Genomic DNA, 23,510 nt, shown 5'->3' on the forward strand with positions numbered 1-23,510 from the left:
AAAGTTTAGGTGCACAGCCTTGTCTCAACCTCCAGAGGTCGTTCTCAATCTGTCGCTCCCTGCGACTTCGGCTCCGCCGCCACAGTCCACAGCCTGTTCCACCTAGTTCGTCCCCATCCATTGCTGCGACCACATCAGCAGCTGCTCCATCCTATACCCTTTCGCTATCAGCAGCTGCTCCATCCTATACCCTTTCGCTGTCAGCGCGCAGCTGCTCCATCACAGACCTTTCCGGCGTCGTCTCCACCTCAACCGTCTTCTCCAGCACCGGCCGCCCCTACTCCGGCCGCTTCCCAACCTGCTGCGACTCCACCGGTCACTTCCTCCACTCACCTCATGACAACTCGGCTCCATGATGGCATCACACAGCCCAAAATTTGAACTGATGGCGTAATTAGGTGCCCCATTCCTCGAGCTCTTCTCACTGTTATTGAATCGGCTGAACCTACATGCTATACTCGGGCTTCTAAACATGAGGTATGGCATGCTGCAATGACCGATGAGATTAATGCCTTGCTCAAGAACAATACATGCACGGACTCTGGTTTCCCACTCCCCTTCACAACATGTTGTTGGCTGCAAATGGGTATTTCGCATCAAGCGTAAATCCGATGGCTCAGTGGAACGGTACAAGGCATGACTTGTTGCCAAGGGATTCCATTAGCAGCAAGGAATCGATTACAGTGAAACCTACAGCCCTGTCATCAAGCCAGCAACTATTCGCACAGTTCTGTGTCTTGCTGTATCTCGGAGTTGGCCTCTTCATCAGCTTGATGTGAAGAATGCATTCCTCCATGGCTATCTCCAAGAAGATGTGTACATGTCACAGCCACCTGGGTTTGTTGATCCCTCTCATCCCTCTCATGTTTGCAAGCTCCATAAGGCACTATATGGCCTCAAACAAGCTCCTCGCGCCTGGTTTCACCGCATGAGCTCGTTTATATTATCAGTTGGTTTCTGTATTAGTAAGGCTAATTCTTCTTTGTTCATCTATCAACATGGCTCGCATATCATATATTTCTTACTATATGTTGATGATATTGTGGTTACGGGCAGTAATGATCGGATTCTACAGCACTTCATTGATACCTTAGTTGTGGGTTTGATATCAAGGATCTTGGTCCTCTGCATTACTTTCTTGGTTTACAGGTCACATCTCATTCCAACAAAATTCACGTAAATCAAGTCAAGTATGCCCATGACATCCTAGTCAAGCATAATCTGTTACTCAACAAACCCATCATCACACCCATGTCTACCAAGTCTCTTCTCCGCACCAATGATGGGGTTTTACTTGACAATCCCACTGTGTTCCGCGAGATGGTTGGCTCCTTACAATATCTCACCATTACTCGCCCTGACATAGCCTTTGCAGTCAATTCAATATCTCAATTTATGAGCAAGCCCGTGTTCCACATCTTATCGCTGCCAAACGTATCCTTCGTTACATCAAAGGAACACTGGTTCATGGTTTGTCTTTCAGTTCTCAACGACAACCTGTTCATCTCTTGGCCTACTCGGATGCAGATTGGGCTGGCTGTCCGGACTCATGTCGTTCCACCTCTGGCTACCTCATCTATCTTGGCAGCAACTTAATCTCATGGTGCTCCAAAAAGCAGCCTACCATTGCGCATTCGAGTGCGGAATCTGAATATCGCTTTCTTACTCATTCCAGTGTCGAAACCACCTGGTTAGGCTTCTTATTATATATATGAACTTGGTGCTCATATTCAGTTTCCTATCTTGCTTCACTGTGACAACCTTAGTGCAACCTACATGGCATCGAACCCAGTTTTCCATGCCTGTACAAAACATATTGAGTTAGATTATCACTTTGTCCGTGAAAAAGTAGCACTTGGTAGTCATCGTGTTAACTATGTCCCTTCGGTGGATCAACCTGCTGATCTTCTCACAAAACCACTTCATAAGCATCGTCATCTTCTCCTCCGTACCAAACTTGTGCATCCAGAACTGCCCAGTTTAAAGGAGGGTGTTAGAGAGAATAGTGCAATGTCTACAATCTAGCATCAGTTTTGATTAGTCGTATATTTGTTGTAAATGCATATCAGTTTCTGATTTGCTGTAATTACTATTTATTCTCTGTGTAACAGCAGCAATTAGGCTGCTATATAACTGTATACTTGTAATGAGAAAGATAATGAAAATCATATTCAACAAGTATAGATATGAAAGTTAATAGTCCAAAAAAATTCAGACACTGTTTGAACGATTTTTCATTTCTTTTTATACCAGCAGAATTGTCTTACTAATTGATGCAAATTGTCATCAGACGTCAGACATTGAAGAATTGGTCGTGCTTGACTGCTTGTACAGCTTGTATTTATGAATATTAATATTGTTTTTGGGATGGAAAAAAAAAAGGGAAAATTACTGGTCCCCCCTTTAACTTTTGGTGTGTCGACAGTTCAGTCCCTGTTATTCCAATTTTAACAGATAACTCCCCAAACATTCAAATTTCACACAATTTGATCCAAAATTACCATTTTACCCCTCACTTATTTTTTTTTGTTTTTTTTTTTATTCTTCTCTCTCTCTTTTATACATATGTATATATATGTGTGTGTGTATGTATATATATTTTTTATTCTTCTCTCTCTCTCTTTATATATATATGTATGTGTGTGTGTGTGTGTGAGTATATATGTATGTATATATGTATGTATATGTGTGTGTATATTTTTATTCTTCTCTCTCTCTTTTTATATATATTTATATGTATATATGTGTGTGTGTACATATACATATGCAGATATATACATACACATATGCATATATATATATATATATATATATAATGTGTTTATGTATTTGGTAAGTCTATATACTATGTTTATGTTTCATATTATAAAAAAAATTCACAACTTTTATATATCTAATGTGTGTGTGTATATCTATATATATATATATATATATATATATATATATATATATGTATATGTAGATATATACATACATATATATATATATATATGTATGTATATGTATGTATACATATATATCTAATACTATGTTTATGTTTCATATTATAAAAAAAATTCACAACTTTTATATATCTAATGTGTGTGTGTATATCTATATATATATATATATAGGGTTATTATCACAAATGGTACCTGAACTTTTCCTCTATTTTATCGATGGTACCTGAACTTCAATTTTGATCACAACCAGTACCCGAACTTTTCGATTTCATTTTAAATGGTACCTAAGGTCACCTTCGGTCACTATTCCGGCCAAAAAACCCAAATCTAAAAAAATAAAAAACAAAAAAACAAGTTCAAGGAAAGTTTATTACCAAAAAATCATCACTATATATGATCGCAACCCTTGAAATCATCAAAAATCATCACTATGATCGCCTCCCTTGCCGTTTTTAGTCAGAATAGTGACCGGAGGTGGCTCTAGGTACCATTTAAAATGAAATCGAAAAGTTCGGGTACTGGTTGTGATCAAAATTGAAGTTCAGGTACCATCAATAAAATTGAGGTATAGTTCAGGTACCATTTATGATAATAACCCATATATATATATATATATATATATATATATATATATATATATATATGTATGTATATGTATGTATACATATATATCTAATGTGTTTATGTATTTGGTAAGTCTATATACTATGTTTATGTTTCATATTATAAAAAAAATTCACAACTTTTATATATCTAATGTGTGTGTGTATATCTATATATATATATATATATGTATGTATATGTACATGTATATGTAGATATATAAATATATGTATAATTTTATACATATGTGTGTGTGTGTATATAATGTATGTGTGTGTGTGTGTGTGTGTATATATATGTATATATATATATATATATATATATATATATATGTGTGTGTGTGTGTGTGTGTGTGTGAAAAAAGTAAGTGAGGGGTAAAATGGTAATTTTGGATCAAATTGTGTGAAATTTGAATGTTTGGGGAGTTATCTGTTAAAATTGGAATAACAAGGACTGAACTGTAGACGCACCAAAAGTTAAAGGGGGGACCAGTAATTTCCCCAAAAAAAAATCATTCTTTGGTTGACGTCTGGACCTCTTTCTTCTCCGCTTTCCAAGAGCTTTCTGTGTCTGTTTTCGATCTGGTTCCATAGTTATGAAATGTCCCACATTCCTAATCATCTTTGTAAGACTTGTGTTCATTCATCAGCCTTGTAAGTTTGTACTGTGCATATTTACAGATTTCTAAGCTGGGCTTGGTAGCTTTCTAGTACGTTTTATTATATAATCATCTCATCCTTGGTTTAATTTACCTAATTATAGATTTTTTTGTTCTCTTCATTTCCAGGTTACTGTCCCTTATTGAAGTACCGGAGCTTCAGTACTCAGTGTTGTATTCTGAAGTAGTTACTTGGTAATTTTCTTCTTTTGTTGTACATGTCCCGGTTAAATAGATGGAAACACCGGGTCAAATTAATGGTTTCATGTAGTATAATTGATTTGCGAAGTAAATGAATCCTGATATATATAGCCTGCACTTTTAGTTGTTTTTTTTTATTAACAGCTCTATGTAGCCTTTATTACAAGCTTCTGATACTGCTATTGCCTACTTGGTAACTAGTTCATTTTCTGATCATATTGTTTTTAGCAAACATTTTGTGATGGATTGGTTTCAGTTGTTAACGATATTGTTTTCCAGCAACTGAGACTATGAGCGGAGGGATTCGGACAAGCGTGAAGGGGTACCTTTTAGCGCAACGCCTCACTTTGGCCTTGGACCCATTGTTGGAAAATGAGAACATCAACAACAATGTCACAGCTCCCCTAGATCCACCTCCACATCCAGTTGAGGACAGTCAGGAGACGACAATGGATTCAACTACATATGGGCTCGGTATCTGTGACGGTAACATTCCTTGCTTCCCAATGTTGAACTCTGCAAAGGTACTCAAATTAAATCAAACTCTAATTTATGTGTTTTATATGCATGTTTATGCCACATATTCCAGCTGTCCTTGATTTTTGTAGTAGAGCACTACATAAGTGAATCAGTGTTAGTATACCTGTATTATCCCTAAATTCTTCATAAAGAAGCTTCTTATGATATTCCAACTTGGCTACTGGTCTGCTGACAGAACTGTTGTTCTCCAATTGATCTTCATTAAAGAGTTTTCAGTATATCACTATTCTGAACTTTCCAGCAGAACTTTAATGGATTGTATTCGTCGACCTGCAGAGCATGGCTTCATACAGGACTAGAACCAGAGCTGAGAGCCCCCCTCCCCAAGGTTCTTTGGCACTTCAATATTTTCAGTAGTATGTTAAAACTTAAAAGTTCTTAGCTGCTGAAGTTAGCTTCTTTCTCCTTTGATACATGGCGGGATATCAAAAATTTATGAATATCAAAAATTTATGAGCTTTTCTAATCAAACCGCAGCCTTTTATCCATTATCATCTTTAATTCAGATTTTGCATGAAAAGTCGGTTTTCATTCATTGCACCCTTTAATTGTTACTGCCACTACACCATAGACGGTATATCAACTTCGTTATTCTGCTTCGTGCAAACTAAAAATAGTATTGCAATACTGTGTTACCGTAATGGATACTATAGAATTCTTTCTCTAAAACTCTGTCATATTATGAGGGTTGACTATGCACTCCATTTTAGGCATTGCCAATTAATACAAGTTATCTGTAATTTACATTACATGTCTAGGTGTGAATTTGAATAGCAACATACCATCTGTGTCGGTGCCTTTATCTCCTCAGACGGAGGGTGAGAGATTGCAGTCCTTCAACTTGAAGAGCTTCCACTATAATGAACTGAAAACAGTCACCAGGAACTTTCGTCCTGATGGTATTCTGAGTGGAGGTTTTTGTTCTTTCTATAAGGGGTGGATCGATGAGCGATCGTTCACAGCTGCCAAGCCCGGTTCCGGCATGGCCGTTGCAATAAAGAGGCTTAACCAACAAGGCACCCTGCAGAGTCACAAGGAATGGATGGTGAGTATCACTTCTATTCTTGCTCAAACGCACTTTTATTACTTAGCACTGCTTCAGCTAGTTGAGTATTTGCACAATCAAGCAGTTGAGAATCTAAGTCACATTCACGTTTCAAAAAGCTCCTCAAGGAATTGATGATCAACATTGAAAAGGCCTAAACCTTGATAGAAACTATCTTAATGGATATTCCTCAATTGTTTCCAAATAGATATTGTTTTTCCGGAAATATATAGTTCATTGATGGGGAGCCTCTTGATTTATAGGAAGAAGTTAACTGCGTTGGACAGCTGAGTCACCCAAATCTTGTAAAACTTATTGGTTACTGCCTAGAGGATGACAAGCGGCTTCTGGTGTATGAATTTGTGCCTAAAGGCAGTTTGGAAAATCATATTCTTAGAAGTGAGCTACGAACTTCCCTAATTTTTTTACCATATATATGACCTTTTAATTGAATCAATTTCATAAGGAGCTCCTTAGGGACATTTTTTTTTTTTTTTTCATATTTGCAACAGAGGTTTCTTCTTGCTTTCAAATACTGTCATGGAACCTGCGCATGAAGATTGCACTCGGTGCTGCTAAGGCTCTAGCATTTCTTCATGATGAGGCAAAATGCATATATGTGGACTTTGAGACATCTAAGATCCTTCTTGATTCAGTATGTGAAACATTCTGCTATTGAATTTTTTAACTCCCAGGAGAGTTGTGTTACATTTGCTCACATCATATCTTCATTTTGAAATAACAGAACTATAATGTCAAAATATATGGTTATGGTTTAGCCCAGGAAGGGCCTGAAGGTTATAGAACCCGTCTCTTGGATATGGATAAACTTCCTTGGTATGAGGATAAATTGATTGAGCACAACGGCGGGCCTTATACAGCTCCTGAGTATATATTTGCAGGTGCAGGTAATCTTCTATCACAACCCTAGAAACTGAGTAACATTTAGACAAAGCATATATAAGAGCCTCTTAGCAATATTAAATGAAGACCCCATTCAATTTACTGGAACTTTTGAACTGTCCAGTTATATATTTAACTGCCACGTAACTTTGTCTACCCAGAACAATGACTTATCATGATCCTCAAACTGTCAAATTCACTAGGGAACTTGACCATACCTGTTTACTAAATCCGTGGCATATAGCTTCTCTATAGCCACAAATGTGTACTTTGGATTGTTTGCTGTTTTTTTATTTGCCAGTAAGTTTCAGCCACTTTATATCATCGTCACCAATAGTACTATAGCATCCATGATGTGATCATTTCATGCACACTCTAATTACCCTATCTAACCTCTGTCATCTTTTCATGTGAAGATCACTTGACCCCCAGAAGCGATGTGTACAGTTTTGGAGTTGTTCTGCTCGAAATCTTGTCAGGCCGACGAGCAATTGACATAAGCCGGCCAGTGGCAGAACATGATTTAGTTCGGTTTGCTTTTACCAAGGTTCCCAGGAAACAAATAGTTCACCAAATTATTGACATTCGTATGGAAGGCCACTACTCTAAGTCTAGAGCTGTCAAAGCACTTAAACTTGCAAGACAATGCCTGTCAGTGGACTCCAAGCTTAGGCCAGACATGCATCAGGTGATAGAAATATTGGAGAACCTTCAGTCCTCTGGTGACAGGGAAGCCAGCCTCTGGGACCTCTCAAACTGAATCTGGCCAAAATCTTCATGGAAATTCTTGCAATGATCCCAACTATCACCGGAGCAGAATCAATCGCAGGCCCAAAGCAACAGCTGCTTCTCCTCCCACGGCATCTGTTTCGTGAACTCTTTATTTCCGGTTTTCAGCAGTTTCATCATTCAAGTAAAATGGGAATTGAGGCAAAAAGGAGGGAATATAATTAAGAAAAAAGATTAAGAAACAATGCATTACTGTAACGAATACTACCGCAACAAATGATTCTTGGTTTGTCTAATGTCTTGATGATTACTCTTTTCTGTAGCAATTTTCTTTACTGCATGGAAAGAGCAGAGGAAACATGATGCTTAACCTCCAAGATGAAACCACTCAGCACTGTAATAAAGACATATCTCAAAAACTGTTATGGGCTTGAAAGAACTTGGGCCTAGGCCCATAAAAGTCCAACAATTGTAGTCGACGTTTCAGCTATTCCCTCGCTGCTCTGTTTCTTCATCATCTTCTTCAATTCTTCATTTGAAGTAGCGCCAAAACCAATCATTACAGCCAAAATAACGACGCTTATTCGGCGCGTGTGCTCCCCCTCGCGTGGCAGCCAACACCATTATCACTCCAAGCATGAACCACCGGACTATAGTTAGGTAAAAGAAACTAGCTTTAGTTGTTCTGTTTTCTGTGTGCCTAAATTTGAAGTATGTATGTGTGCCCTCCAATCAAATAAAGTCACTACCAATCAATTGAAACACCCAGTTTTGAATTGGTTGGGACTATACTAGCTTTATCAAGACGTAATCGAAGTGTTAACTTTGATCCCTCACATTTTTTTCCCAGAACTTTCTCCGTGACTAATTTGAGCTTTTACAAATATTATTCGTTACAAAAGCGTGTTAATTTGGTCAAACACCCGCGTTAATTTATCTCTTCTATTCTTCTAGAAGAGGGATTTGCCAGGTTTCTTTTAATTTTGTTATATCATCTCACATTTGATGAAAACCTCCTTAGTTGATGAACAATTCTCTGTTGTCTTCATCTCGGGATTTACTTGAAGAGCGGAATCAGCTTTCGTGCTCAGAAGCTGTCAACTTGGTACTTTTCTTGCTTCAATGGCTTCATACTTTCCATGATTGAATTGAGTGCATGGTTAAATACTTAATAGTTAAGTTCATGTTTTGGTTAACAACTTTATGGAATTCATTACAAGCTTATGAGATATCATACTATTGTTGCCTACTAGTACTAAATACTTGAGCTTCTCATGGGTTTAACTAGGTTTCAGTTGTTAATCATACAATTTCTTGGCGGCGGATACCATGAGTGGAGGGCTTCGTTCAAGCGTGAAGTCGTACCTTAATGCGAAACGCCTCCCTTTCTCTGGGGAAATAGATACAGTGAATGAGACAAATGAGACCATCAATCGCAATTTCAGTGCACTCCAAGCTGCTGTTGATTCCGTGGATAAGAAGAAACCGCAAGAGAAAAGCATTGCTTCGACTTCATATCAGCTCAGTATGTATGACGGTAGCTGGCCGGCCAATGTTGAGCTCTGCTCCAGAGCTTTGTTTTTTTTTTTTTTTTTTGAAATAAAGGGCTGGTGCGGCTGCCCTCAAGCTTTGTTTATAGGCCTTGTTTTTTTGTTTTTTTGAAAAGAAAGGAATTTATTAATGAATACGATGAAGATCGTACATGAGGGCATCCAGTATTAAGTCTGGAGCATTTACAAACCATTCATGATGAACATTAGAATCGAAACTATGACTAGCAAGCCTATGGGCTACTGTATTAGCCTGACGAGAGGCATACCTAATACATATATCATCACTAGAAAGTACCAGACCCTTAACCTCAGCGATTAAAGCACTAAGAGGAGATAGGTCATCCACATCGTTGTTGGTAGCCTGCACTGCTACTAGGCAGTCACTTTCAACCACTGCTTTTGTTACTTGCATGACTTGCAGGAATAGCAAACCTTGTTTTAAAGCCAGCAGCTCGGAATGTAATGCAGAACTAACAAAGTTCATCCTGTAAGAGAAAGCAGCAATGAATAGCCCTTGCGAGTTCCTAAGGACACCCCCATTGCCACCATAAGGAACAGAGGGCATAAAAGCACCATCTACGTTTAGTTTCAACGTGTCACCAACAGGAGGGCTCCATTTTTTATCTAACCTCTGTCGACTAGGAGAAGAACACACTAACAAATTAGCTTGCAAATATTCCTCATACCAAGCCAAGGAAGAGGCCACCAGACTTGAGGTAGCTTGAGCATGATTCCGCCACAGAATATCATTTCTATTTCTCCAAACACTCCATAGGAGAATGAGCAACTTATCGAAAAGAGTGGAGGCTAGAGAATTAGCCCTCTCCAGGAACCATTCTTTCCATGGTAGACTTGATGACTGAATAAAGAAAGGTGAGGTACTCCACATAGCACGAGCAGGATAACAATCACAGAACAAGTGTTCAAGTGTTTCAACTGCCTGTGAACACACGACACAATTCAACTCACCCGTATAGCCTTTCAAAGTCAAAGCCACCCTAGTGGGAAGAAGGTTGTGAGCTGCTCGCCAACCAAATATAGCCACCTTGTTGGGAACCTTAGCTTTCCACAAGGCCTTCCATAGTGGGGCATAAGGGTCGCCAGTTGATGATGAAGCAAATATGTTACCAATGGAAAACTCACGAGCAATCGTGTACGCAGACTTAACTGAGAAGTAACCTCTCTTGTCAAGTTTCCATGCAACCCTGTCCGAAGCAAAGCGTCTACTCAAGGGAATAGAAAGAACATTCATAGCTACATCATTGTCAAAACAAGCATGAACAGCCACAGGCTCCCAGGACCATGAACTTGTATCCAACAGGTCTGAAACTGTCTCAAACACAGTATCAGGCGGTCTAACTAGTGAGTAAGCTGCAACATTTGGAATCCACTCATCATCCCAAATTTTCACAGAAGTACCATTACCAATTCTCCAAAATAATCCGGCTTGGAGTATTGGTCTTGCCTCCATAATGCTACGCCAAGAATAAGAAGGCCTATCTCCCATATCAGCAGTAAGGAAAGACCCATTAGGGTAGTAGACCGCTTTGAAAACCTGAGCTATAAGTGAATGAGGATTAGACAGTAACCTCCACCCTTGTTTTGATAACATGGCTAGATTATGGGCAAAGAGATGCTTAAACCCCAAGCCACCCTGTTCTTTGGGGAGGCACATTCTTTCCCAATACCTCCAGTGAATCTTTCTTTTATCAGTACTGCCCCAAAAAAATTGAGAGCAGAGCTGCTGAAGATCATCACAGAGAGATTTGGGAAGCAAATAACAATTCATAACATAGTTAGGTAAGGCCTGAGCAACAACTTTAATGAGAAGTTCTTTACCTCCAGCACTGAGGAGTTTTGATCTCCAACTTATTAGTTTCTTGGTGAGCCGCTCCTTCAAATAGGCAAAAATGGCTGTTTTGTTGTGTCCAACATGTATAGGTAAACCCAAATACAGACCATGTTCCTTGACGCATTTAACACCCAAAACTGTTGCTAAGTGATTCCGAGATTGCAAGTCCACATTACCACTGAAAACCACACTAGATTTTTCCAAATTAATCTTTTGACCTGAAGCCCGAGCATAGATAGCAAGAATGTTCTTATAGGCTTGGCACTCTCTAACAGAAGCTTCCCCGAACAAAAAGCTATCATATGCAAATAACAGATGGTGTATGGTCGGAGCAGAAGGTGACATAGTAAGGCCTCTGATAATCCCATTCTGAACAGAAGAAGAAATCAAAGCATAGAGACCCTCAGCACAAAGGATGAAAAGATAAGGGGATAAAGGGTCCCCTTGTCTGATACCCCTTGTAGGCAAAATAAAGCCAGTAGGAGTGCCATTTATTAGAATAGAGTAGCTTACAGACTTAACAGTAGCCAAAATCACGTCCACCCATGCTCTGCAGAAACCAAGTTTCCGTAGAATAGCCTCCAAATAACTCCACTCAAGTCTGTCATATGCCTTAGAGATATCCAGCTTTAAAGAGAAAAAACCGTCTACCTGACTTCGAAGCTTCTTCATAAAATGTGCTACCTCAGTAGCCACTAAAGTATTGTCAGAGATAAGTCTTCCTGGGACGAAAGCACTTTGTAATGGAGAAATGATATCAGGGAGTATCCTTTTCAACCTGTTGGCCAAAACCTTAGAGGCAATTTTATAAACCACATTGCACAAAGCAATTGGTCTTAAGTCAGAAGCTAACTTGGGCTCTTTTATTTTCGGAACCAGAGTCAAGTGAGTGAAATTTGATTCCTGGGAAATATGTCCCGTGTTGAGAACCTCTCTAACTGCCTTACACACATCAAACTCTACAACATGCCAAAACTTCTGAAAGAAGCAAGGAGACATACCATCAGGTCCTGGGGATTTTGAGGGATGCATCTGAAATAAAGCTCTTTTGATCTCTTCATCAGAGTAAGGAGCTAAGAGCTCATCATTCATACTGTCCGTAACTCGAGGTTGCAGACAATCAAGAATTATTCCTGTAGCCAAAGGATCAAACTGTTCTGAATGAAAGATAGATTCATAGTACCGGATTAGAACATTAGCCACTTCATCCGGTTCACTGGTCCACTGTCCATCTTCAGTCAACAAACCCTTCACTCGGTTACGACTTCTTCTGTTGGACGCTCTCCTGTGGAAGAAGGCCGTATTGCGGTCCCCCTCCCTGAGCCATTGAATTTTTGAGCGTTGCCTCCAATATGTCTCATTGATGGAGAGCAGCTCATTCAGTCTATATTGAAGTGCTTTTTGCTCATCAAAATGTGAGTCCTGATAGTCTTGCTTCATCAAGTCATCCAACTTACCTTGGATTAATTTCAACTCAACCTGTCTTTGCTGAAATACTCCTTCATGCCAACTAAAAAATAAGGTGCCGGTATGTTGGATCTTTCTGCTGACCTGTAGCATCGAATCACCAGTAGATGGCAGCATCCAGCCTTGTTGCACAATATTACCACAACCAGAATGGTGCAGCCACATTTCTTCAAACCGAAACCGTCTGGGGGATCGACGTAGTGTAGGTAACTCTGGATTAACCTCGATAAGTAGTGGACAATGATCAGACCTGCTGAGAGGGAGAGTGATAACCCGGGAGAAAGGATACATCTCCCTCCACTGTACATTCTGACAAGCTCTGTCCAGCCTTTCCTTTGTAAACCGGTTAGCCCAAGTGAATCGAGAACCAACAAAACCCATGTCCATCAGTTCACAGTCAACCAGAGCTTGTCGAAATCGCGTCATCTGAGCTACACACCTAGCCGGACCACCAGATTTGTCCGCCAAATACAGAATTTCATTAAAATCCCCAGCGACTAGCCAGGGGAGATTGATCTGTGCTGCTAGGGTTCTTAACAGATTCCACGTAATATTCCGGTTTGAAGTTGTAGCCACCCCATAAATCCCGGTGAATCGAAATACACCTTCAGAACCGATAGCTCCTACTTCTGCATCAATATGGTTTGCAGAATAATTCCGGAGACGCACCGGAATCTCATTCCTCCAGAAGAGTCCCAGACCACGACAATCATCTTCTCTCGGTGAACAAAGAACACCATCAAACCCTATACGTCGACGAACCTCATTTAGCAAGTCTGGTGTGGCTAGGGTTTCAGATAGGAATACGATGCTAGGGTTTTGTTGTCTAACAATATTGACAAGGGCATCTTGCGTCTCTATATTATTAAGACCACGACAATTCCACGTTAGGATTTTGAATCGCTGCATGGAGTAAGCGAAAGCCGCTGTGGATTTCCGGAAAAATGGAAATGAAGAACACCGAAAAGGTTCTCAGATCTAGCTAGGGGTTTCTAGGGTCGAGAGGGAGGCTCTCTCTTGGGACAACCAGCCGAGTTCTTATTATGGCCTTGTTTTTTTGTTTAATTATGTATAACCAATTTAAACATAGCCTTCCTGCAATGTGATATTATAAATTTTTTTTTTTTTTTAAACTCTTTTTATTCTTGCAAATTTTTGTTACATGTCTAGGATCAATTCTAATAACAACGCTGTCATCTGTCTCAGTGCCTTCAACTTCGCGGAGAGAAAGGATCTTGCTAAAAAGATTCCTCTTTAATGAACTGAAAGTAGCAACCTAGAACTTTCATCCTCATAATAAGCTGGGTGAAGGTGGTTTTGGTTCTGTTTTTAAGGGGTGGCTTGATGACAATACATTCCCCGGTACTGGCATGTTAATTGCTGTGAAGAGGATTAACCGAGAAGGTTTACAGGGTCACAAGGAATGGTTGGTGAGTTTCACGCATACTTCTTTTGCTTACATTCAATTTCAATATGTCTTGCTGGTTCGTTTTCAATATGCTGAACCTGGCCTCTGTTCAAATTAGTCGAGTATGGTACACATTTGAGAATCTAATACACACTGATGTTCAATTCCTGAAAGTGAAGATTAAAATGGTTAATTACCAGTTGTCATAGAGGGCATCGTTCAGTTTCATGAACAAGTTCTGTTACTTAATATGTGTTACAGATGAATGATGTTACATATTTTATATTCACAGAAATTTATTTTGTACTGCCTCTTGAACTACAGACAGAAATATACTACCTAGGAAGGCTGCGCCATCCAAATCTTGTGACATTGTTGGGTTATTGCTTCGAGGATGATTGCCGGCTTCTGGTGTATGAATTTATGGCTGGTGGTAGCTTGGATACTCATCTGTATGGAAGTGAGTCACAAATGACCTTCACTCGTTAGCCATTAATTTGACCTTTTAAATGAAGCAATGCCATTAATATTGAGATCAATATTTCTGTATGTAACATAGTTTTGGTGCCTAAATGTTGTTGGAACAGGAGCTTCTTCCCTTCAACCACTCTCGTGGATCCTGCGTATGAAGATTGCCCTTGGTGCTGCCAACTCTCTAGCATTTATTCACAGTGGTGAGGGAAAAGTGATCCATCGTGACGTCAAAAGTTCTAATATCTTACTGGATTCAGTAAGTGAAACATTTCATTAGTGAATCTTATGGCTTCTAGAAGAATTCTGGTAAACTTGCTCACACTTCATATTTTTCATTCAAATGACAGAACTACAGTGCCAAACTCTCTGATTTTGGTTTTGCTAAGGATGGACCAGCAGGTGATAAAAGCCATGTCTCAACATGGGTGATGGGGACACATGGGTATGCAGCTCCTGAGTATGTTGCTACAGGTGTGTTAATTTTACAGGATTTTGGCAAGAACCAAGAGATCCTGGCAAAGGAAGAAAATGTGTTTATTGAATGCCACTTTTTATCTATTTCTAGCAGAAGAACTTTTCCTCTATCATTCTTCAGTTTAGTCCAATTTGACCACTCAATACAATAAGCTAAATTCTCTAGTCTCTCAAACCTGCTATATATCCCCAATGAATGTCGAGCTTTTGGTATTAGTTTACGAGGCCAAATTTTGTTGCACTTTTCTTTTGGATATATTATATAGGACTCCTCTTTCAATATTTCCAACCAACTCTCTAAGAAACTATAAACTTTCCAACTATATGAACCATGTGAAGTGCTATTGACTTAGAGCAACTGGGGTTTTCCTCCTTAGTGAGAGCATGCTAGCGTGAGAGCAACTGGGGTTTTCCTCAATCTCTCGTTAGCCATCATTTGGTTTTCTCTTTTCCAGTTGACAATTTCCATTATACTACCTTCTCATTTGGTTGGTTCCAACAGCTTTTACTTCATACCCATCTCTTCTTCAATCTTTTTCAGCTTTTCATACGCATACCCACTTCTCTACCTACCCCAAACCAGTTCATTTTCATAACCATAATCTCTACCTACCCCAAACCATCCCATTCCCTCTTACCGACCCAAACCTCCAACAACCCTGCTTTTAACTTCCCGTTTGTATTTATTTTCATCACCCTTTGCTTATGTACGCTGTTCTGTGGTTATTTAAAGTGTGGGAACTGGTGTTAGTGTGGTTTTTCTCAAGAATGGAAGACTTAGTTGGCCGTTTTGTAAACAACCTCGCCCTCACCGAAGAGGAAAAGGTTGAGTTCGTTCTGGATTCTGACGTTGGTGCTGCTAGACAAACCAGGCATTTGTTGGTAGGTCTGGTCCTCAGCCCAAAACCCATCTGCAGAGGAGGACTGCTTAAGATCTTCAGGAATGTCTGGAAAGATAATGGCCTTCGTGTGGGTGGCCTGGGTGAAGGCAAGTTGATTTTTGAAGTCTCCTCTGAAGAAATCAAGTCTAGGATCTTAAGGGGGGGTCCTTGGTCTTTCGATAAAGCTCTGTTGGTGTTGGCTGATGCAAATGGAAGGGGTCCCCCGACTTCAATCCCCTTAACAACGGGTTATTTCTGGGTACAAGTTCATGGTCTCGACCCTGAAGATATGACTGAGGTTGTTGGTCAACTTGCAGGGAGTTGTCTTGGCCATTACAGAGGGACTGATCTTGGTGAAGCTGGAGTTTGTTTTAACTGATTACTTACGAGTCAGAGTGGGGATTGACGTCTTCAAGCCTATCAAGCGCTTTGTCAAGCTCAAAATCAATAATAGGTCGATGTTTTATGAAATCAGGTATGAAAAACTCCCCTTTCTCTGTTTCATTTGTGGGCGACTTGATCACGTTGAAGGGGATTGCAATAAACGAGATAGTTCTTTGTGTATCACCCAACAAAGGCAATTTGGTGATTTCCTAAGAGCAGAGCATGAAGGACCTATGTTCAACAACCGCCATCAACAACGTTTCTTTGAGCCAATGAAACCAGCTTGGTCGTTGAAGGCACCGGAGTTTGTTGATTCTGTCTCTGGTTTTGCTAGACCAAGAGAGGATTTCGAAAAGGACCAGGCTCATGAGTACTGTTCAACCGGTGAACTCCCCAATAGTGCTACCACTCAGCGGGAAACCGGAGACGTGTTGACAAATTCAAGGCAAAAGAGACGTCGCATGGAAACAATACATGCGACAGTATCCGAGGTACCCCTTGGGTCATACTTGGAGATCTGCAACCCTGAAGTTAGTTTTGAGACTAGTAGTGGGGTCGAAGTTGACCTCAAAGAAGAAGCCAGGGTGGAGGTTAGATACAACTATGCCTCATCTCTGTTTTCGGCGGCGGTAAGGGGTGCTACTGACTTGACAAGAAAGGCTACCCCATGTGACCCGGGTACGATTGACAAGCTTAAGGTATGTAATTCCTATGTTCAAGAAAAGTCATTGTGTGACCTCAATCTTCGAGATATCGAAATCCAATGCTCTCCAGACCTGTCGAAAGCATTAATGGGGGATGGGTCTGCTAAAGGAAAGGGTGGGGGTGATTGGGAGCAATCTGTGGAGGGGAGCAGTTTGACTGACATTTCCCTGTTTGGACATCATTGTCACTTCCCACCTAATAAAGTTTTGAATAGGGTGGATTGGAAGTCAACTTTAAAAGAGGTAGCTACAGGTGGAAGTGATGGGGTTGGGCCTACGGCTAAGAGGGGTAGAGAAGGTATGGAGGTTGATAATTTTCCGAGAGAAAGTGGTGAGTTTTTGTTGCATGGGATGCCTACGTTGGAGTCCAACGAATTGGTGCCACCTGGCAATACACTTGGGTCTCTGCATGGGTCTGAGTTGGACGTGTCTGATGTTGAACCGATTATTGTGGAGCCTGAGCCCTGTGAGTTACCGTCTATGGATGGTGAGAGCTCCTCGGGTGGACCGGTTGGAGATCATGGGGGTCAATCACAGGCCGGGATGGCCCCAGAAATTCAAGGGCCTAATACAAAGAAGGAAGCGAAAACTAAATGGGGAGTAAGGGTTGGTGGCAATAAGAAGAAGGGGGTTCCTAGTGTTGCAAAGTTCCCAAAAGACACTGGTATGAGTAATGGACGTACTCTAAATCGTTCCTCCGTGATGGGCCCGGTCTTGACCCATCACGAGCCATGAATATATTGTGTTGGAACTGCCAGGGGATAGGGAACCCCTGGACAGTTACTGGGCTGAAAGGGATAGTTTCCCTCAATATTCCCAAGTTAATTTTTCTTAGTGAAACTAGGTGTACGGCAGGGGAGATGACTGGGGTTCGGAATCAACTGGGGTGGAAGAATGCTGTGTCGGTGGATTGTAAGTTTGTAAAGAAGAAACGTGGAAAGGGTGTAAGTAGGGCAGGGGGTCTATGTTTATTATGGAGTGATGATGTCAAGGTGTCTGTCCAGTCCTTTTCGGAGAGCCATATTGATGTCGTTGTCGGCAATTCAGGTGACCCAGGTTGTTGGCGTTTTACTGGGTTGTATGGGCAGCCTAGGGCTGAGAACCGTCAACACACTTGGAACTTATTGAGACATTTGAGTTTACATGGCAATCTCCCCTGGGTTGTTGGGGGGGGATTATAATGAGATTTGTGTTGCTGCGGATAAATTGGGGGGTGCCTTAAGAGGTGCTACACAATAAACACAAATGAAGAATATGCATGATGCTTTGGCCTTCTGTGAACTAGGGGACGTAAAGTTTGTGGGCCCTAGATTTACATGGAGAGGCAAAAGAAGTGGTGAGGAGGTGAGAGTCCGCCTTGACAGGTTCACGTCTACTCTACTGTGGAGAGATTTATTTCCGGCTTCCCGAGTCCGACATTTGGACCCTAGCTCCTCTGATCATCTTCCCATCCTTCTTGAGATTAGGGAACAAAGGAAGCCAAGGAAAAAAAGGAAAAAACGTTTTAAATTTGAAGAATTTTGGTTGCTTGAGGATTCATGCAAGGGGATTGTTCGAGAAAGTTGGGAGAGGGTGGGTAGTGGTAGGGCTCTCAATAATGTGTGTCATAATCTACGTAGGACACGTGAGGCATTGGAGGATTGGAGTAAGGAGAAATTTGGAGGTTTAAAGCGCGAAATTGATAAGGTTCGTAGTCAACTTGCGGTCTTTTACGATGGGTCCCTATCAACTCCACGCAGTGAAGATAGAGTTGCATTACAGTCCAAGTTAAATGATCTGCTTCATCAGGAGCATGTTTTTTGGCGTCAAAGAGCTAAGGTCTTTTGGCTTCGGGACGGGGATCTTAACACGAAGTTTTTTCATCAGAGGGCACGTAATCGTCGGAAGAAGAATGCTATTAATGGGTTGTTTAATTCGGTTGGAGAGTGGTGTACGGAAGACACTGATATTGAAGAGATTGTGCTTCAATATTTTGGTGAGCTTTTTTCCTCTTCTCATCCTGAGAATTTCTGGAATGTTCTGGAAGCTGTGACTAGGGTGGTGTCTGCGGAGGATAATGCTGGGCTTACGCGGCCTATTGAGAAGGATGAAGTTTTTGTTGCTTTGAAGGGTATGCACCCATCGAAGTCGCCAGGTCCAGATGGTTTCTCTCCCTGCTTCTATCAAGCCTTCTGGGATTTGATCGGTGATGATATTGCTGGGGCCATACGGGAGTTGTTTGGGTCAGTAGAGGGGCTGCGAGCGGTAAATAATACGTTTGTTGCTTTAATACCTAAAGTAGAGATTCCTCAGTTTATGCATCAGTTGCGTCCTATCAGTTTGTGCAATGTGATATATAAGATTGGATCCAAGGTTCTAGCGAATCGTCTGAAGCCATTACTCGATTCAATGATCTCTCCATTCCAGAGCGCGTTTGTACCAGGAAGACTAATCTCTGATAATTCACTTATGGCTTTCGAGATCTCTCACTGCCTCAAGCGAAGAAGAAGTGGTAAGATTGGGTATTGTGCTTTGAAATTGGACATGATCGAGCAAGGCCTATGATAGGGTGGAGTGGTCGTTTTTGGAGGCGGTGATGCGGAAAATGGGGTTTGCCGAGGAGTGGATGCAGTGGATCATGAATTGTATCTCTACGGTATCTTATTCGTTCATTATCAATGGAGAGCCCAGAGGAAGTGTTCGTCCGTCCAGAGGGTTGAGGCAAGGGGACTCAATATCACCTTACCTTTTTCTCCTATGTAGTGAGGTTTTTTCACGATGTATTTTGCAGGCGGAAGAGCATGGCTTAATCCAGGGTGTTCGAATCTGCAGGGGAGCCCCGAGTATTAGCCATCTTTTTTTTGCTGACGATTCTTTTATTTTCCTCAAAGCGGGGAGGGAGGATTGTGAAGCCATGAAACTGATTCTTACTGAGTATGAGCACGCTTTGGGTCAGCGGGTAAACTATCAGAAAAGCTGCATCTCTTTTAGTAAAAATGTCCATCCTTTTATGCAGGAAGGGATCGCTTTTATTCTTGGGGTACAGAAAGTTGAGAAGCATGATAAGTATTTGGGCCTACCGACAGAGTTAAGTTACTCCAAGACTGAGGCTTTCGGTTTTTTGAATGAGAAGATTCGTACCCGGACTCAGGGATGGCGTGAGAAGACATTAAGTGTGGCAGGAAAGGAGTTGTTAATCAAGGCTGTTGCGCAGGCAATCCCATCCTATGTTATGAGTTGCTTTGAGCTCCCTAAGCACTTATGTCAAGAAATGCATCGATTGATGGCTCGGTTTTGGTGGGGTGATGTTGAGGAAGGTAGAAGGATTCATTGGGTTGCTTGGGAGAAATTGTGTCGCCCTAAGAGTGAAGGTGGTTTGGGGTTTAGGAATATGCATTTCTTCAATTTGGCTTTACTAGCGAAGCAGGGGTCGAGACTATTACATCAACCGGATTCCATGATTGCCAGACTCCTCAAGGCTAAGTATTTCCCGAGTTGTTCTTTCTTGGAGGCTGACCTTAAAGGGGGTGAGTCGTACTCTTGGAGGAGTATTCTCTCGAGTCGTGAAGTCCTAAAGTTGGGTTTGCGGTTTCAAGTGGGGACTGGGAGGAGCATTTCGGTTTGGAACGACCCATGGGTACCCTTTCCACAATCCTTCCGGCCTTATTCTCCTATTATGGAAGGCATGGAGGACTTGATGGTGGCTGATTTAATTGACCGGGATACAATGACATGGGCTACTGATTTTATGAGGGAACTTTTTACGGAAGGTGAAGTGGAGAGGATGGCTTCTATCCCTCTTAGTACTCGGGGCGTCGAGGACCGCGTGGTTTGGCACTATGACAAGAAAGGGCTATATCATGTTCGAAGTGGTTACCATGTGTATAACATTGCCATGGAACGTAAAGAGTGTGCATCAACTTCATCTGGGGACGGTGGTGGTGTAAGTTGTAAATACTGGAGCAAGGTGTGGGGTGCATGCATTCCTCCTAAAGCTAAGTCTTTTGTATGGAGACTCTTGAAGAATATCCTTCCTACAAAAGCTGCCCTTTTACAACGTAAAGTTGCTTTGGTTAATCATGAGTGCATGTTTTGCATGGCAGTCACGGAGACAGGTACACATTTATTTAAAAATTGTCATGATTTGCATTGCTTTTGGTTGTTGGGTCCCCTTAGATTACATGCAAAAACACACCCAGCCAAGAGTGTTCATGAGTGGGTGTTGGACATGATTGATTCTCTGGAGGTGGACCAACGTGACTTCTTCTTTATGGCATTATGGACCATCTGGACTGAGCGTAACAACTTGGTCTGGAAAGGAGCCAATTTCCAGCCAATGAATATGATCCACTGGGCTACCAAAAGGTTAGAAGAATTTCAGAAGTATCATCCAAAGCCAGTTAGGAAGCAGAAGAGACCGTTGTCTAAGTGGAAAAATCCTCCTAGTGGCCGCCTTAAAATCAATGTAGATGGAGCCTTCAGATCGGATGTTGGGCAAGGAGGCATTGGAGTAGTGGTCAGAAATGATGCTGGTATGGGTATTGCTGCTTTGGCTAGACCTTTTCTACATGCACACTCGGTCCTCAATATGGAAGCGGAGGCATGTAGGGCTGGTCTACTTCTTGGAATCCACCAAGGTTGGGCTGACATAGATATTGAAAGCGACTCTGCCATTCTGATTGCTGCGCTCAATAGCGGAGGGATGAATCTCTCTGAGGTAAGTCGAGTTTTAGATGATTGTAAGGAGTATCTGACTGCTTTTCAATCAGTTAGAATTCGGCATATTTACCGTGAAGCAAATGGTGTTGCCAAATAGACTTGCTCACCTTGCTAGTGTTGGTTTTATGGATGATGTTTGGTTAGATGAGACTACTGCTATTATTCAGGACGTTCTCTACGAGGACTATTGTGTTTGTTTTCCTGTAGCACGGGGTTCAGGTTTTATGTCCCCCCCGTTGCAAAACTCTACTATTAATATAATAAATGGAACCGGGCGTGGGGCTGAGCCTCCCAGCTAGGCTGGGTTCCAAACCCCTTTCAAAAAAAAAAAAAAAAAAAGTGCTATTGACTTTGTTTACCAGTAAAACATATTACTGTTCTCCCTTCTGATGATTCTTTCATTTTCATTTTTTTCTGTATGTTGTAGGTCATTTAACCCGCAAGACTGACGTGTATGGTTTTGGAGTTGTTATGCTCGAATTGTTGACTGGAAAACCAGTTCTTGACACTAGCCGGCCAACCAGGGAACGCAATTTAGTCGAATGGGCCAGACCTTACTTTGCTAGCAAACGCAGGGTTCTTAAAATTTTTGATGCTCGTATTAAAGGCCAGTATTCTGTGGCTGCAGCTCGTAAAGCAGCTAACCTTACAAATCAATGCTTATCAACAGAACCCGAGTTGAGGCCAAACATGAATGAGGTGGTAAAAGCGTTGGAGCAGCTTCAGGAATCCGGTAACAATGAGGGTTCAGGAATCTCTCACAACGAGCCTCGCCAATCTCCTTATTCCAATTCAAACAGTGCCAAATCAAGCTGGAGAAGCTGGATCAGCTTCAGGTCATCTTCTTCCCACAGCTACATAAGATAGTCATGCATGTGTTATATACATTGATTCAAAGGAAAATGGGGCAGGAGGGAAAGAAAGTAAAGGAGACATGGCTGTCATGTTTATATTGAAATCTATATCTTGTAATTTGTACTGCTGCATTTGATTACTGTCCATGAAGCGTTTTCATTTTGTGCCTGAAGATGAGTTTCAGTTTAATTCTGAGGAATTATCGACTTGTTTCGATCGTGCTGTACTTGGTGGAGTTTCAGCTAGTTCTGATAAGATGAAGACATTAGCATATCAAAAGCACAAGATTACAAGCCTGCACAAGAGAACAAGTAACAACACAGTATGGTAGCAGAAGACAATATTGGAGACAACTCGTGCTCTCTCACCCAAGTACAATTGACAGAGCTTGTTGCTACATTGCAGACTAAGAAGACCAAAATGACCACATATTGAACTGCACATCTGACATCTCTGTTAACTTTCACATGTGATCTTGATGTCTAATAGCAGCTAGGCTTGCTCAGAATTGTAGTATAAATATGTGTTCTTTTATGTAATCATCATCCACTTCGATCAAGCAAATTCCATTTCTCCTTAAGTTCGAGGAGAAAACTTATTGTATTCGGCTATATATAGTAGCCTGACAGACTTTTCAACACTGTAATGATCGAGGCATAGACATATCTCACAAACTGTTATAGGCTTGACTGCTTGAGAGAAGTTGAGACTAGGCCCATTAAAAGTCTAACATTACAACTCCACTGCTCTGCTTTTGTTTGCTCAAATTTGAAATATGTATGTGTTCCACCAATCAAATGTGCTCATAGCTTTATCACAACCAATCAACCGTGGCACTGATGAGTTCTTTTAGTACAGAATTGTTATCAGAAGTCTCCTTTTTCAGAATCGGTTGCGCTTATACTAGCTTTATCAGATATTAATTATCAGTTTCTAATCAACGTGTGAATTTGATTTGGTCAAAACGGCTTTACTATTTCTCCTCCTCTGCTGTAGTCTCCCTCTATCTTCATCTTTCTCTTGTTAATTGTTGAACTTCATATTCATCGCTTTCGAGTTTTTTTTTTTTGTTCGTATAATTCATCATCCTTTTACTCAATATTTACTTATTTATATATCCGTAAACTTTTCACTTCATT

At 41.0% G+C, this 23,510-nt stretch overlaps 2 protein-coding genes across 5 annotated transcripts; both read left to right on the top strand.

Moving 5' to 3' along the window:
• The first annotated feature begins 4,047 nt into the window (after nt 1-4,047).
• LOC133728302 (receptor-like cytoplasmic kinase 176) lies at nt 4,048-7,917 on the top strand. 3 transcript variants are annotated; one of them, XM_062155698.1, is made up of 9 exons: nt 4,048-4,170; nt 4,333-4,398; nt 4,684-4,928; nt 5,221-5,272; nt 5,703-5,989; nt 6,253-6,388; nt 6,502-6,644; nt 6,735-6,897; nt 7,309-7,917. In XM_062155698.1, the coding sequence occupies exons 3-9, from the start codon at nt 4,695-4,697 to the stop codon at nt 7,650-7,652; spliced, it is 1,359 nt and encodes a 452-aa protein (XP_062011682.1). In that variant the 5' UTR covers nt 4,048-4,170; nt 4,333-4,398; nt 4,684-4,694; the 3' UTR covers nt 7,653-7,917. The 3 variants fall into 3 exon arrangements, with proteins under 3 accessions (XP_062011682.1, XP_062011680.1, XP_062011683.1); XM_062155696.1 differs by having other exon boundaries at nt 4,054-4,198; XM_062155699.1 differs by having other exon boundaries at nt 4,054-4,198; nt 6,735-6,891.
• Nucleotides 7,918-8,457: 540 nt separating this feature from the next.
• Nucleotides 8,458-22,993, top strand: LOC133728303 (receptor-like cytoplasmic kinase 176). Of its 2 annotated transcripts, XM_062155701.1 has the most exons (8): nt 8,458-8,726; nt 8,910-9,146; nt 13,700-13,923; nt 14,226-14,361; nt 14,489-14,631; nt 14,723-14,846; nt 21,944-22,352; nt 22,545-22,993. In XM_062155701.1, exons 3-8 carry the CDS (start codon nt 13,864-13,866, stop codon nt 22,546-22,548), a joined length of 876 nt encoding a protein of 291 aa, XP_062011685.1. In that variant the 5' UTR covers nt 8,458-8,726; nt 8,910-9,146; nt 13,700-13,863; the 3' UTR covers nt 22,549-22,993. The 2 variants fall into 2 exon arrangements, with proteins under 2 accessions (XP_062011685.1, XP_062011684.1); XM_062155700.1 differs by having other exon boundaries at nt 21,944-22,990.
• Nucleotides 22,994-23,510: the final 517 nt, after the last annotated feature.

The sequence above is a fragment of the Rosa rugosa genome, chromosome 2 (genome assembly GCF_958449725.1).
Source record: "Rosa rugosa chromosome 2, drRosRugo1.1, whole genome shotgun sequence".
In the NCBI taxonomy this organism is placed as follows: domain Eukaryota; kingdom Viridiplantae; phylum Streptophyta; class Magnoliopsida; order Rosales; family Rosaceae; genus Rosa; species Rosa rugosa.